Source organism: Phyllostomus discolor, chromosome 5 (assembly GCF_004126475.2).
Source record: "Phyllostomus discolor isolate MPI-MPIP mPhyDis1 chromosome 5, mPhyDis1.pri.v3, whole genome shotgun sequence".
Classification (NCBI taxonomy): Eukaryota; Metazoa; Chordata; class Mammalia; order Chiroptera; family Phyllostomidae; genus Phyllostomus; species Phyllostomus discolor.
The window spans coordinates 122970068-122989000 of record NC_040907.2 but is presented as its reverse complement, the minus strand read 5'-3'; the positions used below and the strand labels follow the sequence as shown (position 1 = coordinate 122989000).

Genomic DNA, 18933 nt, shown 5'->3' with positions numbered 1-18933 from the left:
TCCAGGAAAATGTTTAATCCTAAATACTTAGAAAATATATATGTACACAAAAACGAATAGACAAAGATCTATAAGGCTACACACCAAACTGTTAACTGAGTATCTGAGAAGTGGAGTGGGTGGTTTGTGAATGAGTGGGACACTCATGTTTCTTTGCGCACTTCTGTTGTTTGAATGTTTATGAAAACGTTTCCATGTGTTACTGAGAGGAAATGGAAAAAGTATTTTGAAGGAATCTTGTGAAAAGAAACTTGGGGAGGTGCGAGGAGACCTATGACTCTTTCAGCTCTGCAGGCTCCAGAGCCGCTGGAGGTGAGACCCCGCCCCGGTGAGGTGATCTTGCAGAGGGGTGGAGTCCCGCAACCCTAGCCGGAGGCGGCCCCGGGGGGGCGGGGCCACCGACTCCAGCCCCACACTCAGTTCCCACCATGCCCTTATAAGGAGCTCCCGGCGCTGGGCTTTGGGAATCCAGTCGCAATCCTGGCGGCGCAGCCCCAACCCCAGGCCCCTCCCTTGGGAATGGGGGCGGGGCTGGGAGGGGGTCTTGAAGGCGCGGGGGCGGGGGGGGTGGAGCATCTAGTAGTCGGACCAATAGGAGTGGCAACCCAGGTCTGGGTCGCGCTGCCATTGGGCGCGACGACGCGAGGGGGTGGGGCGCCCGTGAAGCTGGTAACGCTGAGGGAAGCCGGGATTCTGTAGTCGCTGCTCAGAGTCTGTCTGTCCGCGGCTTCTCAGTCGTACTGCTCCCAGTTTTCTGAAGCCCGCGGTTCGCCGCCCCTCTCTCCGCCGCGATGCCGGTGTTTCATACGCGCACGATCGAGAGCATCCTGGAGCCGGTGGCGCAGCAGATCTCGCACCTGGTGATCATGCATGAGGAAGGCGAGGTGGACGGCAAAGCCATCCCTGACCTCACCGCGCCTGTGGCAGCGGTGCAGGCGGCCGTCAGCAACCTCGTCCGGGTGAGCGCTACGGGCCTGGGGTGGGGAGCGGAACCGGGCGGGAGACATGCCTGTGGGCCCAGCCCACCTCGCGGCTCCCCTTTCCCCGCGACTCGCTGCCTGTGGCTTTGTACCTGGGCTCTGGAGCCAGACAGCCATGGGTTCTAATTCAGACTACCCCGCGCTGTGACCTTGAGCATGCCCCTGAGCGTCTCTGTGCCTCAGTTTCCTCGTCTGTAAAATGGGGTCAATTATAATAATGCTTGCCTTGTGGATTTGTTGTGAAGATTCAGTGAGGTGATATTATAAATTGCTAAGCCCAGCATATGAACCCTACTAGTTGCTTATTAGATGGTAGTTGTTTGGGTGACTGATGGCCCCTTTTCGTCAGTAGGCTGTCGCCACTCAACGTTGACAGCCTTACTCTCAGCTCCTTTTTAGGCCTCCTCAGCCTGGCTTATGGGCTGATGGGCTCCCTTACTGATTCATTGCCTTTCCTTCCTGGGATTCTTGAGCCACGTTGTTCTCCTTTCTAATACTTCTGTCCCTCACCCTGAGACCTGCCTCACCCGCCACCACTCCCTTGCTTCCTGCCCTTTTGTCCACTTCTTACTGGCTACGCATCTCTCTGTCTCCTCCTACCTTTTTGGTCATTCCACTTATGCTCACAGTCCCAGGCACTCTCAAACACCGGGTAATTTCTTTATGTAGTAATTCATGACCACCAAATCCTTTAACTCTTTCGCTTAACCCTGCCGCCTTTCATTTTTTTACCCTCCCTTGGAGATTACCACCTGGCTTTACCTGCTGTCAAACGGCTTCCTCTCACGGGGCCTTTCCAGACTCCGGGTCTTCCTTCCCGGCCTTTCCTCCTGGCAGGAAGCAAGATGGAGCTGCTGCGAGAGGCCTGTGGAATCTGGGACCTGCCGCCTCTGCCAGGGAGAAACACCGGGAGTCTCCTCCTCAGTGCACAACTTTCCTGGGTGGCTGAGTGGTTCTGCAGACTCCTGTAGACCACAGCTGTGATTAATAACTGAGGTGACTCTTGGAGGAGGAAGGGCCCACTTCTGAAATAGGAAAAGAGGTGCTGCAACCAGTCTCCTAACACTCCTCTGGCATATTACACGTTTCTTTCCCACCCTGGGTGGGTGACTCAGACTGCTGCTGCCTGTGAGGAACAATTTGACCGGCTTTGGGAAAAGTTCATACTGCTCCCCCACTGAGCTCTGTAAATAGTGTTTGTCAGGGTAGTTGGGAGGCAACCGTGAGTCTGGGTGGGGCTTAGGTTACTTATCTGATTAGAGCACTTTACTGCACCAGAGGCACTTTAGCAGCTGAAGTCTTCCTCAGTTTTCAGGGACCCCTCAACTGTCTCAGCCGTTCAGGACACTGATAAGTAGGAAGACTGGGAAACATTATTGATCAAATTTCTGATCTGCCTTCTGTATAGATTTAGTAAGAATCTACCTAGAAAGAATACTGAGTTTATTCAAAATGTCTAGTTCTACATTGTTTTTATTCTTTTTATAACTAATTTAATCTAAGGCTCCAGAGTACATTCTTATGTAGTATTGTCTAAGATGGCTACACTCCAGGTCTCCATTTTTCAACAAATAGGAAACAATGTAAAAAGACAAGGTAATAGTGTCCCTCCAAGGAGTACTTCAGGAAATGAAATCTTAAAACCATATGTTGTACTTGGAATAGAGCTGGTGTGTAGTCTAGGGATTGATATCTGGTTAGGCTATTTAGAGAGAAGTTATTTATGAGCTTCAATGCACGAATTAATAAGAATCAAATGCCTGCTGTATAGGGAGCATTATAATAAGTTGGTGGTTCCCAGGTAGGGACATGCCTCAGAATCACGGGTGGGGCTTTTTAGAAATAAAGATGTCTAGCTCTTACTCCAGGCTTACTGAGGAGCTTTCCAGGGGGTTGGGTAAGGACCTTGGTATTTTAAGAAGCTCCAGAGGTGGTACGATATATACCCTTAGTTAGGAAATACTATAATAGATACTGTGAGACAAATACAAAAGGAATAAGATCAGTCAGTTATAAGCTGAAAACAATTACATACAGTTACAAACTTCCTAATACATACAAAAGAGGGGACTTAACATTGGTGGTAGATATGAATTAGAAAGTGGGGAAAACTGTGGTGACAAGTAGTCATGAACAAATGGTACTTTTGAGTAAGTCCCTTCCAGGTTACAGCAAGTAGTTTGCCTTGATTAGCTCAGAGGGTAAGTTGGGGAGAAGTTGGAGGTGGGTCAGTGCACGACCCACATGTGGGTTGTAACAGAAGACCTTATCCAGTGAGATGAACAAAGAGTGGGAGAGAGCGGATGAGAATGGTGTGTGCTGAGTAGTGTCATGGTGAATTGTACACGTGTCAAGTTCCCAAGTAGATTGTTTGTGGAGAACAGGCCTCATTTGCTATTTCTTCATGTGCTCCTCAGTTTTTACCCTTAACATTGGCACACAAGATGGCTCATAAATATTGTCGAAGGAAAGAAGGAGCTGTGGGAAGGGAGATAAATTAGGAGACTTTTAAAACTGGTTGATCGTTAGGAAAATGAGGCCCTGGACTTCGTGTTTGGTGGGTCAAATGGAGAAGGAATTAGAACTAATATATATTAGAAACATAGTAGAAGAAGAATTAGTAGAACTTGATAATAGAACTCTCAGGAAAAAATGTGGTGTCACTATAAAATAATGAAACTGATTTTTAAATAAATATTCTAGAGTTTATATAATTCATGTTTCAGTTACCTTGGGTTCTTAGTTTAGTGCTTCTGTGTGGGTATTCCTTACAGATTTTATATATATCAGTCTTGTTTTATTTTGGTCAAGAAAATTTTATCCACAGTGCGCATTCCTTAGCCCTACTACTTCATGGACCAGTCTTGAGTCTAAACAACTTTTGGATATTTCCAAAATTAATATTTACCAGATGAAGATGAAATTCTCAATTGTTAAGCAGTCAATATCCACTTATCAGATAGGTGTTATTGAAACCCGTATTTAATGTCAAAGCAATAAGTTGATGATACTGGGCAGAATAAAGATAACACTAGATTGAAACTCCAAAGCGGTCCTGAGGAAGTGAAGGTCTATGGAAATTCAGAGAAATGTGATGTTCCTTTTCATGAAAGCATGGGGAAGGCATCATGGAAGATGTAACATCTGAACTGGCCTTAGACTCAGGTGGGACTTGAACATTTAAAGATGTGGTAGCAAAAGTGTTGCAAGTCGAAAGAACTATCTAAACAAAGGCACAGAATTATTGTGACTCTGAGGACCACATTTTGACTTAGAGCATCGTTAAGGTAAATACTTTTGGGGGGCAAGCCTCATGTGGATTTATAATTTCATCTACATTTGTTAAACCAAGTAGTCTGGTCACTTTATATACATGTCTTATCACAGCTGAGTCATTACTTTTACTCCAGACTCGGGAAGCGGTGGGATGGAAATATTTGTTTACATGTTCCTTTTTCAACTCAGGATCCTGAACAAGATCCTTCTTTAAAAACAGCTTTGTTGAGATGTAATTCACGTAACATGTAATTCACCCATCGAAACTGTACAATTTAGTGTTTTTTAGTATATTTTCAGAGTTGTACAACATCAGTACAATCTAATTTTTGGATGTTTTTGTCCCCTCAAAAAGGAACCTCATACCCATTAGCAGCCATTCTCCCATCTCCACTTCTGGATGACCACCAGTCACTTTCTGTTTCTGTGGATTTGCCTATTCTGGACATTTCATACAAATGGAATTATAAAATATGTACCCTTTTGTTTCTCACTTCTTTCTCTGAGCATGTTTTCAAGGTTCATGGTGTAGTATGTATCAGAACTTCATTTCTTTTTGTTGCTGATTAATATTCTATTGTATGGAAAAGGACACTTTAAACACTGAGAGTGATTCTAATGCATAATAAAACAGAGGGGGTATGGGAGAATGGTGGGGAAGAAAAACCAGAGGAGAGGTACAAGAAGTTCCTAGGATGGGATTCAGTAAGCAGTTGGGGAAAAGTCAGAAGTCTTAGACTGCCTGTCTTGTAGCATGATATATACATTTTTCTTTTTTTTTCCTCATAAGTGGTCCATAGAAATTTGCCAGTCTTTGTGACTATACAGTCATGCCAGTTTTATTAATGGGACTTCAGACACTTTGCCTTCTCCATTGTATCTGAGGGCATGTGTTGTGACTACCTCTTTGGGTTCATGAAATATTTATTTTGGGAGTGTTTGTGGCCTTGACTTTTATGAGCCTCACCCATATATCATACTGTTGGGACCAGCTCAGGGACAAATAGCAGCATTGTCTTTATTTTAAACTGATGGGAAAGTCTGTTCAGCTCTTAAAAAGAGATCAACAATTTGGTTATTTTGCTTTAATTTCTTTTGGTTGATGTTACACTTATTCCAGTTAAAATAAATAGTAACAATATTTGGGTGTTAAGCCTGTGGGGTGATTTTTTCTTCTTAATACTTAATACTTTCGTGTATTTTCCAGTTTTTAAAATTAACATATAATTGCTATTTAAGACAAATTAATAAAGTAATAACATTTATATAATCCTTTATAGTTTATTAAATATTTTCATATATATACATAATCTCACAGTAATTCTTTAAGGCAGGTATTGCTACAGTCCTAATTTTACAGATGAAGAGGATACTTTAGGTCAGAGAAATTAAGTAACCTGCCCACAGTGGTACAGTTAGTGATGGAGCCTGGACTCAAACTGTTTCTCTAACTGTGGATCCTGTGCTCTTTTCACATCACCATTCTACATCCACTTGGAACAAAGTTGCTAAATATCAGTGGAACTTTTACACCTAGAATCAGAAGCAACAAGAGTGCTGTTAGTCATAGAGTTTCCATGTGTCTTAGCTCTGGCAAGATTCTCTGTATAAAGCCTGGTTTTGGCATGGCCTGTGTGAACGGCCTATATGAAAAGAATGATGTGAAGGTAAGGTTCTGTTTCAGCGACATTCAGTTTCATAGCATTTCTTTCTTTCTTTTTTTTTTAATGACATTTTTAATTTTATTTATAATTTTTTAAAGATTTTTATTCATCCATTTTTAGGGAGGGAGGGAGAGAGAGAGAGAGAGAGGGAGGGAGGGGGAGGGAGGGAGAGAGAGAGAGAGAGAGGGAGGGAGGGAGGGAGGGAGGGGGACGGAGAGAGAGGGAGAGGGGGAGGGAGAGGAACATCAATGTGCGGTTGCTGGGGGTTATGGCCTGCAACCCAGGAATGTACGTTGGCTGGGAATCGAACCTGGGACACTTTAGTTCCCAGCCCGCGCTCAATCCACTGAGCTACGCCAGCTAGGGGCATTTCTTTCTTTTTAATTAAACAAAAGTAGATACAGATGAGCACACAAATATTTAAGTCTGCAAATCAGATAAAGACTTTTTACAGTGTATATGGCTGCTTAGCTTGAATTCTAGTAGAACTAAATAGTATTTAAAGTAGGTTTGTAGGATATTTAAAAAATTTTATATTTAAATAGTGTTTAAGGTAGGTTTGAGTATTCTTTGGGGAATCGTGAAGTTTCATTTGAGAAACTTTCTCTCAAGATCAGAAGAGATATAAGAATAGGCTAGATGTGAACTGTGTTCCAAAGACACTTAGCATTTACTCAAGTGATTGATAGAATTGAAGAGTTTGGGAGATTTTTGTGTTTCTACAGCTATGTTTATAATTTTAATGGAGCCCCAAACTAAGTATTTATTTATATATCTGCACAGTGGAAAGTTGGGCTTTTCTAAAGCTGTTTTATAAATAACACTGGTAAAACATTAAGCAGACAAAATAAAAGAGCAAAAGTTCTAAGTATCAACCATGGTATAAGTTGGCTCCTTCTGTTATAGTCCAGGAGTAAGGGGAACATTAAGGCAAATACTTTTTATTGGGTTGGGACTTATTTGGATTTTAATATTTCTTGTATATTTGTTTAAAAAAGTAGTCATTTTACATACTTTTAAAATTACTGGTCATTTATGTACATATAAAATGCTTATGTTTTATATATTTCACAACTGAGAGGATCATTATTTTCAAAGCCTTCTGACACCTTTCTGGTCTTTTACTGTATGCTCAGGAAGGAGGTAGGGTGGGAATTTTTCATTATCATCCACAGTCTACAGTCCAGCATAGTGTGTATATACTCCTTGTGATGCTCATCGTACTTAGTCAGTGTTGGTCTTCTCCACTAGATTGTAGGTTCCTCAGTGGCAGGGACTGTATCTTGTATTCGTCCCTTTATTTCTAGTGTCAGGCTAGTTATAGGTGTGCAATATAACTTTTTTTCCCCCTGAGTGAACATATGTATAGCATTCATTTTTTAGGTACAAAATCTTGTAATAAGAATTATTGTGAGCCCTTGCTGGCGTAGCTCAGTGGATTGAGCACGGGACGTGAACCAAAGCATCACAGGTTCGATTCCCAGTTAGGGCACATGCCTGCGTTGCAGGCCACGGCCCCCAGCAACCGCACATTGATGTTTCTCTTTCTCTCTCTCTTTCTCCCTCCCTTCCCTTTCTAAAAATAAATAAAATCTTTTAAAAAAGACTAAAAAAAAAAAGAATTATTGTGCAGCAAATATTTCCTGTCACCAGCTTTCAAACACCTGGTATAGCTGAATTTGAACAGTCTTGTGAAATTCATAACAAGCTTTGTCTGAAACAAGTAGAATATATACTAAGAGGAAGGAATGAATGGCTAAATGCCCATTGTTTGAGATAACAAAAGTGTTTGGGCTATTTTGGGTTGTGGTTCTCTGTTTCAGAGTCATTTCAACTATGCAGGCCACTTACTAAATTCATAACACGAGAATATGCTGCCTCCTATCAGAAAGTGGCATTGGAATTTTGCATTCTTTTTAAATTGGGAGTATCTTTGTAAAATCTAACAATTCAGACCAAGTGCTGATATATTCATTTATAGCCCTATTGATTACAGTGTAGAATCACACTGTGAGCCATGAATTCCTCATTAGAAGGTCTTTATTTCCTTGAGCCCCATGGCAGGAAGCAAATATGTCATGAAGTTGATCTGCTGCTTTCCTGCTTTCTGGCTGACCTGGCCCTAGCCTTTTCATTGAACCTTATGTTCACAATAGTGGGGTGTATTTTTACATTGTAAACCAGCATTAGATCTGTTTCAAAAGAACCTGTATCCTTAATGAACAAATGTCAAAGATTAGCAAAGTTTCTCTCTAGAATAATGCTCTGTGCCCAGGACTCTTGATGAGGAAGGGACATTTTCTCAGTTCATGTTGCTTTCAGGCAGGTCTGCCCTTAAACTGTAGACACACACACACACACACACACACACACACAGGACTGGAAGAAGAAAACACAAATTTAAGGCTTTTTAAAGCCTTCAGTGCTATTTATTGTAAATACTTCAGAGTGAGCTTTAAGGAGTAAAGTTCAAATCTATAATAAGACTCTGAAACATCCAGAGAAGAGTTTGTGTGTTGGTGAAGGGACCTCCCATTGGAGGCTTTCATTTTCTTTGTACACTAAATGTGTAGAATTCTTGCATTAAGTGTTTGGGTATATTGGGCCACACAGATAACATAACGTAAGTTATGAATCTAGGTGGCTGCTTCCCTGTTTTATCAGCCATTTTAGTACTTACTTAGTTTCATTGGGGATTGTTTTAGAGAGGATGGCTGTCTTATCTATTTCTTCTTAACAGTTTACAAAAAGGTTTATTAGGGAAGGAAGCTGAGATTAATATGTAAATAGGGAATTTTTGTTCATTTGTATTTTTATCATTATACTTAAAGTGTTTTATCTTTCATATGGCACTAAAAATAATATAGTATTTTATTTTTTGACTATTACAGACATTTCACAAAAAAGTTTAATATGAAAATGTACACGACCTGCTTTTTACATTGCAGTGAAACAGGTGTGTGGAGAAGGGGACATGGGGGAGCAGTTGATTTCTCCGGTGAACACATTCCAGGGCTTCTGAGGTGGTATTATTTGCTTGTATTGCCACCATTCCAACATTGTTTTGTTGCCCACGAGTTGCCGTGTCCACATATTTGTCTATCACAGGATTTGTAAAGAGATCAAATCTCCATAATATTCTGTGGATATGTCTGCCACCATTTATTTCAATGATAACTTCTTGTCCACAAATATTTTAACTTGGGAGGGTGAGCTTCGTTCATGGTGTCTACTCAGTGAGCTCAAAGATACCTCCAGACGTACAGTATTTTATTGAACAGTACACTATTAATAATCACTTTTGGTCACGCTGAGCCTTCATACCATCTTCCAAAAAGAACAAAATTGTACCTGTTACAAAAGTATTATATTTTCATTGTTGAAATTAGAAAATCTATCCTAAGTCTCAGTCTCAATGTTTCTCAGTATTTTTCAGTCTGTTTTACCTTGATTTGTGTTTTATTCTTTGTCTTTTCTCTCCAAACCAACTTGTGTTTCCTTGGGTATAAATACAAACGTAACTGTATACAGATGCATTGGCTTTTATCCTCTTTCACTATTAAACATATACCTCAAAACCCTTTAGTTCACTTTCCCACTCAGTAATTGCAAAGAAAAGTGAGAAAACCCAATCTGTTACAACATCCCGAGCCTTTCTCTGTGATGTGCTGTTTAGGGAGCCCTGTTCTACTTAGCTAACTGCTGTTTCAGTTAAGTGCTGTGGAATGAAATAACTTCAAAACGATGGGCTAGGTTCTGAAAGAACTTCTAATCTCAACATACTTATTAAAGATATGGGGTCTTTAAGATGATTAAATCCATTTTCTATGTGCATTATGTGCATACAAAGGGATAGAGTAATAGATAAAAGGAAACTTGCATAATTAGACTTAGAAGTTGGGGATTAATTGCCTTCTTTCCAATTCCTTGGTAAAAAGCTTTGTACATTTTGTTTTTGTATACTGGGTTGTGAGTTTGGGGGAGATTGACGTGGTTGTGTTTCTTCTTTCCCCATCTATCCCACCTCCCTTAGGGTGTCTCCCTTTTAAGACTTGGTTTCTCGAGGGCAAGGACTGGGCTGTATTCTTCTTTATATTTCTGGCACTGTGCTTATTCCAGTCCCTTGCTCATGGTATTCCTTCCATAGGTGTGTTGCGTTTTGGTACTTGCTTTACCAGCGAGTCATTCTAGGCTATTTCATGATGACGAAGATGGCTCACTAACCTTGCCTTCTTTGGAAGGCATGGTATTTTTCCTACCCTCAAATGTTGGTATACATGTAATCATAAAAAGAAACAGATTTGTAGATGACATTATGTTGGTTACATAGTTGGACTTTTAGATCCCAAAAAGTTCTTTGTTCTTTCTGTCAGAAGTCATTGGATTGGTATGAGGGTAGGATGTGTGTATGTGTACTGAGGATGACAGGTAGTGAATCTTAGTACTGAAATGTTTTACAAATATTGTTAAGTTGCAAAACATAGAGTCTTTGGTCCTTAGAGAATTTCCCGGTGATAAGATTTCCGGTTAAATGAGTTTTAAGGGGAAAGTGGCTGAAATTTGTTGCAGCTGGCCACAATCCAAGTCATATCTTCTTTTGAAAATAAACTTAACTTAGGCCCAAAAGTAAGCTTTCTGTGAAGAAAGAGAAATTGGACATTTAGGAGAGAGGGACCTCTATTATCTGCTTCTGTATGTTTCCAGCCTTCTCTCTGTCCCCACTGCCATCCCTGGAGAATTGGCTCATCTTTTATTTGTAAAGTGGACAACATGTTTTTATTCCTGTAATTATAATAGATAAGGATATATGACTAGGTTACTAAATAGTAAATAGGAAAATATCTAGGCAAGTAACTCAAATTATTATCCTATATCTCTTCTCATCTCTAGTTATCAGACTCTAGCTATGCACATTGTAGACTGATAGTAGGATATATGAGATACGGTCTCTGGCCTCAAGTTGTTAAAATACAGATGAAATTTATAATCTTGTAACATTTATGTTATCTGTATTTTCTCCACCAATGAAATTATTGCAGACTTTAAATTATTCATGTTAAAGGGTTGTGTGCTAGTACTTACTGTAAATAGAGTTTTTATTCCTTGGAGTCATGGAGAAAATGTGAGTGGGTCAGCAGCAGAGTGAGCAGGTGGTGGACCCCCTTGATAGGAAAAGACCTTTGAGGAATGGCCTCAGCTACCCTCTTCTTGTGGCCCTCCGGGCACTCCAGGTTTTCCTTTCCTTCAAAGCACAGAGCTTCTTGTGAGCCTGCACATATGCTGTTCCCCTCTGCCTGAACTATTTCTCAGACTGTTCTTCTTGGGTAATTTCTGCTAATCCTCTACTTGCATATTAAATGTGACTTTTCTAGAGACACCGTCATAGTGCTCGGCACATAGTAGAGCCCTGAGGAATATTTGTTGAATGAACAAATGGGAGGACTGTTTGCTGCTTCTCTGCCAAAAACTGTTTTACACTTATTTGGAAAAATATATATATCATGCTGTGGGTGAATCTGGGTGAAATTTATCTGCCAATTAGGAGAGTTAGCTATAAATCATTGCTTAGCACAGGGCATTGCCTGTAGTAGAACCATTCAATTCATGTTTCCTGAATGAATAAATTCCTAAGACCTAGGGTGCAGATTGGGATAATCCTGCCCAACACAGGATTATGCAGAGTATGTAAGTATAAGTAAAAATATAACATGCATTTGGAATTCTCTATTAGTTTTGTTCCTTTGCAAATAAATACAATAGCCAATTTTGGCAAAATGCATCTAGTATGAGTTACTGAGTAATGAAGTCCAACTTCAGATATAGGTACAAGGTAAATTAGCATACAAACATGACAAGACTTGGGAGGCAGTAGAGTATAGTGGTTAAGAATAAAGGCTCCAGAACTAATTTCCTTGTGTTCAAATCCCACCATTGATTGACATCTGCAAGGTATGAACATTGAGGAAATTATTTCATCTCCATTTCTTATGGTCCTCCTCTGTAAAACAAAGCGAATCACAGTGCCAGACTCATAGTTTATTATTGTGAGGATTAATGAGATCATAAAAATGTTTAGAACTATGTCCGACACATAGTTAAGAGCTCAATGAGTATTAGACATAATAATATATTTCCCATGATTTTTAAGCCATATTTTAAATGTTAGTCTAATGAAAAGGCAGTGTTGATTTTTTTAAATGTCTAAGCATAACTTCTAACTTCTATTCAACAAGGCAAAATGCCAGTGAAAGCTTTCAGTAGAATTCCATATGTTGTGGAATATACAGTTTTACCAACTGCAGGGAAAATACTGCTCACAGCTTGGGTGCCTGAGTCTTTGATTGCCAGTTTCCCATGATTAGAATAAAATACCTAATTTTTGGTTACTAATTGTTTTTGTGCAAAAGTAAGAGAAAAGTATATCTTTTTTTTTTTTTTTTTCAATTTCAAAGCAAGAATTGGGGCTTAGGATTTGGGATTTTATCCTAAGCACTCATTGTTCTATTTCCTAAAAAAGAAAAATAGCTGAAGGGGGTAGTCATGCCACTCACTAATAATAATAAGATGAAATCAGACTTTCAGGTAGAGTTGAGAAGTATGATGTATTTGTGAAATAGAATTCGTCTTATTCTGGAACAGCCAAATTAATTTAACAAATACTTGATGGCTACATACTATGCCAGATACTGGATGAGCTTAGTATCTCTTGCCTGAAAAGAGAGCTAGAATCTCTTTCATTTGTGCTGTCAATATAAGAGTAATAGAGTTGAACGTGATAGTCAGGTGACTGTAACTACTAGTTTGGAAGGTATACCCGATATTGCTAGTATTTCAGTGGTTTTCTGGAAATTTTTAACATGCTTATCTATCTTCAAAGTCTTAAATCAATTAGCATCTTTACTGTCGTCAGTAATACAAAGATTGTAAGATACTTTTAATTCCATTGTCTCTTTATATACAATTGTCTAAGATTTCACTTTTGTCTTAATTGTTTTTTCTTTGAAATGTAAGAGAAATGGTGAACAGCTCTTTCTTCTTGGTACATTTCCTTTCTTCCTGAAGTTCATTCTTTACTAGTATCTTTAGTGGGCCCTTTGGGCGGTACACACCCTAAGTTTTTGTTTACCTGAACATATCTTCATTTTGTCCTTGTTTTTGAAAGATAATTTTATTGGATATATAAATCTAGGCTGATAGTAATTTTTTCCAGCACTTTGAAAAAAAATATTGTTTGTGTTTCTGCATCCAAATGAGCCATCAGTCTAATTGCCGTTTGCCGTAGATCATGACTTTTCTCCCTGGGGTTCTTAAGACCTTATTTAACTGTTTTGAGATTTTTTTTGGGCTCCCTGGTTTTAGGAGCTGATTTCTTTTTTCAACCCTGGAAAATTTCTTAGCCATTAACTCTTTGAATTTTTGCCTCACCCTTCATTTTTTTCTCTCCCTTTGGAATTCTAATTAGAAAATGGTGGACTTTCTCACTCTCTCAGGAAGTAAAAAAGATAAGCCCTCTGTTTCCCCACATCTTTTTGTTGTTATTGTTTGCACTGTTCTCGTAGCCTGGAGTTACCCTTCCTCTCTTGTTAACATGGGATCAGTGTTGCTGTCACTTTCTCCATGAGGCTCTTCCCAGGCTGCTGAGTTGATATTAATCTCTCCCTGTGCTGTGTTTCCATAAGGTTTGACTATATTTCTTATCAGATATTGTCATGGATTAGAGCTACTTATGTGCTTGTGTCTTTGTTCCCCTCCTCCCTCTGACCCTCCCCAGCTTCTAAATTTGAGTTCTAGAAAGCATGTCCTGCCCTATAGAGTGGAGTTACTTGCACTTGGTAGATACAGTAATGTTGAATCAGTTGTATTTGTAGCACTGCAGTTCTTTCCTCCGTTAGAGCAAGAAAAGATAGATATAAATTCTGAGTCACAGTCAGCAGAGTTATTTTAAAATACCGAGGGCAATGATAATATTTATGTACACCAATGAATACTCTTTCCTAATTTGAAAAGGCTGCTGACAATTCTCTGGAGTAAAAAGAGCCAGAAATAAACATCTCTAAAACTGTTATATCTACATCTCTAAAACCAAAACAATAAATGCTACTATTTACCTGATATATACCAGAAAACTCTTTGAACTGGAAGCTCCAACCTGGGCTGTTGTAAAGCTTCCATGAAAAGGCAAATTCCTCCATTAGTCTACTGCAGTCATAGGCCTTTGTAGCACTGAGGAATGGGAATGCAAAATCACCTTTCCCCTGCTTCTTGTCTGGACATTGACTTTTTAAAAATTATGTTAGCCAGATAAATAAACCTTTTCTTTTTTATAAGTAGTGCTCTGTTGATTTTTCTTTCACTTTCTTTTTTCTTTTCCTTCTTCAAGGCTACCAGTCTATATTAGGCTTTAATATTGTACCTCAATGATAGATAGTTAACTACTAATCTATCACTCTCATCCGTTACTGCTAGATGAGTCTTCTAAGTACAGTTTTGATTTCAGCATTTTTTTTGCTCAGAAACCTGTGTCTCCTCCCATTGTCTTCTAAATTAATCTAAATTCCTTATTCTAGCTCTTTTAAAAAATGGAATATATCTGACATGTAATGTATAAATTTAAGGTATATAACATGTTACTTTGATACATTTATGTATTGTAATATGATTGCTATTGTAGCAATATTTATCATACATGTAATTATAGTACCACATTGTTGTCTATCTTATTCTAGTTCTTGAAGGCTAGCAAATTCTATCCCCTTTCTGTTCTTATTTTTCCATGGAGTGGAGAAGTCAGCTGACTACAGCTTATAAGCCAAATTTTGTACTTCCCAGGAGCTAAGAATAGTGTTTACATTAAAAAAAGATTTTATTTTTGTTTATTTTTAGAGAGAAGGGAAAGGAAGGAGAAAGAGGGAGAGAAACAGCAATGTGTGGTTGCCTCTCATGCATCCCTACTGGGGACCTGGCTGGCAACTCAGGCAGGTACTTTGACTGGGAATTGAATTGGCGACCCTTTGGTTCTCAGCCTGCGCTCAATCCACTGAGCTACACCAGCCAGGGCTACATTTTTAAATGTTTGAAAAAATTAAAAGAAGAATAACATTTTGTGACACATGAAATTATATAAAAGTTTCAGTATACATGAAGCTTTATTGAGACACAGCCATTCCTTTTCATTTGCATATTTTCTTTTTTTAAAGATTTTATTTATTTATTTTCAGAGAGAGGGGAAGGGAGGGGGAAAGAAATGTCGATGAATGAGAGAAACATCGATTGGTTGCCTCTCACACACCCCCATTTGGGGACCTGACTCACACAACCCAGGCATGTGCCCTGACCAGGAATCAAACCAGTGACTTTTCAGTTCACAGGCCAGCACTCAATCCACTGATCTATACCAACCATGGCATCATTTACGTATTTTCTTTACAGCTTTCACAGTACAGTAGTGTGAGAAGTTGTGACAGAGATCATATGGCCCACAAAGCCTGAAATATTTACTACTTTCTCCTTTATAGAAAGTGTTTCCAACCTTGGACCTACAATCATAAATTTATAAATTTGGAAGTAGGCCTCAGATATTTTGATCCAACTCTCTTATTTAAAAAATGAGAAAATGTATTCTCAGATATTCTTTACCTTTGGCAATGGAAAGCCAAAATGAAAATCCATTGTTGGTCCTATCCCACCATAGGACCCCTCCCAGGAAGCCTGTAATAGCCAGTGAGACTACTTGGCATTTTACAAACTCCAGTCTGTCTTTCTTCTTCTATGCACATACCGCATTTCCTTGTATCGAAGATGCCTCTTCTCACCGGAAGTTTTATCCATGCTTTAAGGCTCAGTTGTAATAATGATGACTGCCCTTATTTTAACAACTGGTTGAGCTCTCTGTCCACCAACCCTCAGTAGTGCTAAGTTATACCTCCCTGTTGGCACTCATTAGAGTCATATATGTCGTCCTGATGCTATTCCAGGCCATAAGCTTCCTAACTGTGCGTCTTTGTGTCACCTGAAGTGTCAACTGCACATTGCCTTCCACACAGAAGTCTCAGGACATAATTTAAAAAATGAGTTGATCTAAAGATGTCAGCATATAAGAGATGCCTTCAAAATCTCTAGTTTATTTCTATTAAAAAAGGAAGAGCCCTGGCTGGTGTGGCTCAGTGGACTGAGTGCCAGCCTGTAAACAAAAGGGTCATTGGTTCGATTCCCAGTTGACACATGCCTGGGTTGCAGACCAGGTACCAGTAGGGAGCATTTGAGAGGTAACCACACATTGATGTTTCTCTCCCTCTCTTTCTCCCTCCTTTCCTCTTTGTCTAAAAATAAATAAATAAAATCTTTTCAAAATACTTCAAAGTTCTAAAAAAAAAGAAAGAAAATGCAACATTGCTGAGTAATATTTTTTTGTGTGACCAACTATACAGAAGAATTCATAGGGAGTTTACCTATATCACATACACCTAGTAATTAATGAAGTGTGTACGCTCTGAGGAGACAACTTGGATTTGCCCTAAGCAGGATTACCTAATTGTGTAATGATTATTTAAGCCTTTAGTATATTTATTAATTACTAGGATTTCAGAAACCTGCCTGCTTAGGTAGGAATTTATACTTTAAAATAAAATTCAACACTGAAAACCTTCCACACTCTCTCTCAATCTCGAGGGATTCTTTGTTGTTATATCTTCCATATAAACCCTAAATTTGGGACTATTTCCATTTATGAACCATAGACTTGTGGTGTTCTGTAATGAACCATTAGGATTGAACTTGATATTTAGTGAGGACTGGAGGTAAGAGGATTGTAGTTATAGTGTTCAGGTGCCTTACTAGCATTATCTTTAATACTTTCCTTAAAACAGAACAAATGAACAAACAAAAAAACTAGATAGACGAATTGACTCTCATTCTAGTGTATTTTTTCAATTCTGACTAACTTGGTTTCTTCATTTTGCTCAACTGTGAGTGAGTCATCTAAGACGGTAGAGCCAGAATTTATTAATGTGTTTAGTTGCCTGTGGCAACTGATCAACATCTTTCCTACAGTATTGATATTTCACATTAGTAAGCAAGTGAAACAAAAGGAAATAAACTTAAATTTCTGTGAAAGTCTTTCTCCTGATTATACCAAGTTGTGTCTAATCTATTAATATTACATGAAAAGCACGGATGAAATATAACCTGCAAAGGGCACAAACATAACTAGTATTGTTGGGGGTCATTGGTAGCTTTTTTTCTTGTTTCTGTCTGTGCATCTCGACCAGTCTGTGCGGCTTGGTCTGGATGTGCTGCAGCTGTTCTCTCATTTCATTTCTCAGCAAGCTTAGAATTGGGTTTGTACTCAGCTCATATGTAGTCACACTGAATTACTTTTGTAGTAATTGAAAAGAAAAGGTAAAAATATTGAGAAGAAAAGTCTAAAGATAAAACTTTTAGGACTTATTTAATATAGATACCATAGAGTATTTTTCCCCTATGAGCATTTTAATTGACAGTCTTTACTGACATATTAATATTATAAAACATTGACTTTCCAGTTCTGGTTGTTTGTAAGAAATGTGTTTGTAGCTTGAGCTAAGAAAAGGAATGATTTTGTGATTTTGCTAATGGACCTAATTTAATGGGTCAGTGCCTATTTACAGCTTGGAGCCTAATTCAATTACTATGCTGAATAACTTCCTGTAAGCAGGATGCCCTTAACATTAGTGAGAGCACTTAGAGACTTTTGCCATTGGGCTACTATTTCAAGTTCTGACCATACCTGTTTCAAAATAAGCTACATTGTTGATGAGTCCTGGTTTGATTTTAAAAGCTATTTGCCACTTGTGGCCAGGGTGACTCAGTTGGTCATCCCTAAACAAATAACAGTTAAGGAACTGAAGGAGCTGAAGCCCTAGTGAGCCTAACCCATATTGGCTGTGAAAATGTCCCAGCTTCTGGGAAGGAAAACCAGAACAATTGGCCCTCAGTTGGTTAGACTGTAAGATGTTGATTTATATTTGCCTATTGTGAGCTTAAGGTTTTTCTTGTCCTTGCCAGCTGGTAGTTCCACTGAATTATAGAATCATGCAGTATTATAGAACAAACATTTAGACATCATTGAATCCCACTCCCTCATTAAAACACACACACACACACACACACACACACACACACAGAGTAAAGTGGTTTAGGATTAAAGCATCAGTGTGCTGAAGACAATGCCACAATCTCAGTGATTTTAGGCAAATCAAATAACCTCTCAGTGCCAAGGTTACCTACCTCCTAGGATTGTTATGAGGATTTAATGAGACAGTAAAAAGCTCCTGATTTAATCTCATGTACTAGAAAAAAACAAAACCCCCACCAAACCACATTTTTAAAGGAGAAAATGGAAGTCACAAATGTTTTCAATGCACTGTAACAACAGAGGGAAAGACAAAAGGGACTTATTTAGTACCTGCTACCTTCCAGGCCCAGTTTTAGGTGATTTACATATGTATTACAAATTTTACTTTTCCCATTTTACTGGTAAGGTGACTGAGGCTCAAAGAGATTAAATGACTTGCTCAAAGACACAGTTTGTAATAGCAGAGCAAGGTGAGATTCATTCCAAAGCCCCAATTCTTTTTCCAATACTTCAAGTTATCTTCCAGGACAGGGTCTAGGTCCCAGTTACCCTAATATAAAAGTGGGTTGCTTTTCAAAAATTGATTTACAAATTGGTTCAGAGTTATTTTTTTTTCTATCCAGACAGTGTTACAAATGGTGATTACATACCCAGCCAAAAGCTACAATGTAATTGAAATGCTGTACGTTTGTGAACTAGAACTGTTAAGAAAAAGTGTTTGCAATTCTGGTTATTAAAGGGGAAAAACAGAAAAAAAACTATTTAAATTCTATGAAATGATAGTACTTGGAGAAAAGCAGACTGGGTTAGAGGACAGTGAAGAAGTGGATAGTGTTTTGATGTTGGTGGAGGCTTTGGGATTCTTCAAGGGATTAAACCTTTATGGCACCGAGACATTCTA

The 18933-nt window shown here is 39.0% G+C and overlaps 2 protein-coding genes across 3 annotated transcripts in view; one reads left to right on the top strand and one right to left on the bottom strand.

Annotated features, from left to right (window-relative positions):
- The first annotated feature begins 623 nt into the window (after positions 1–623).
- Positions 624–18933, top strand: part of VCL (vinculin) — a 96719-nt gene continuing 78409 nt past the window's right edge. The window contains exon 1 of one of the 2 annotated variants that reach the window (XM_028514085.2): positions 624–959. In XM_028514085.2, the coding sequence (XP_028369886.1) occupies positions 792–959 (168 nt within the window). In that variant the 5' untranslated portion in view covers positions 624–791. The remainder of the gene's footprint in view (positions 960–18933) is intronic. The other variant, XM_028514084.2, reaches the window with a different exon arrangement.
- On the bottom strand, positions 1739–9839 carry LOC114496213 (small nuclear ribonucleoprotein G-like). The gene is given in 4 exon segments (XM_036025092.1): positions 1739–1870; positions 8862–9085; positions 9088–9114; positions 9117–9839. Coding segments are annotated over 4 exon segments (411 nt in total). The 5' UTR covers positions 9145–9839.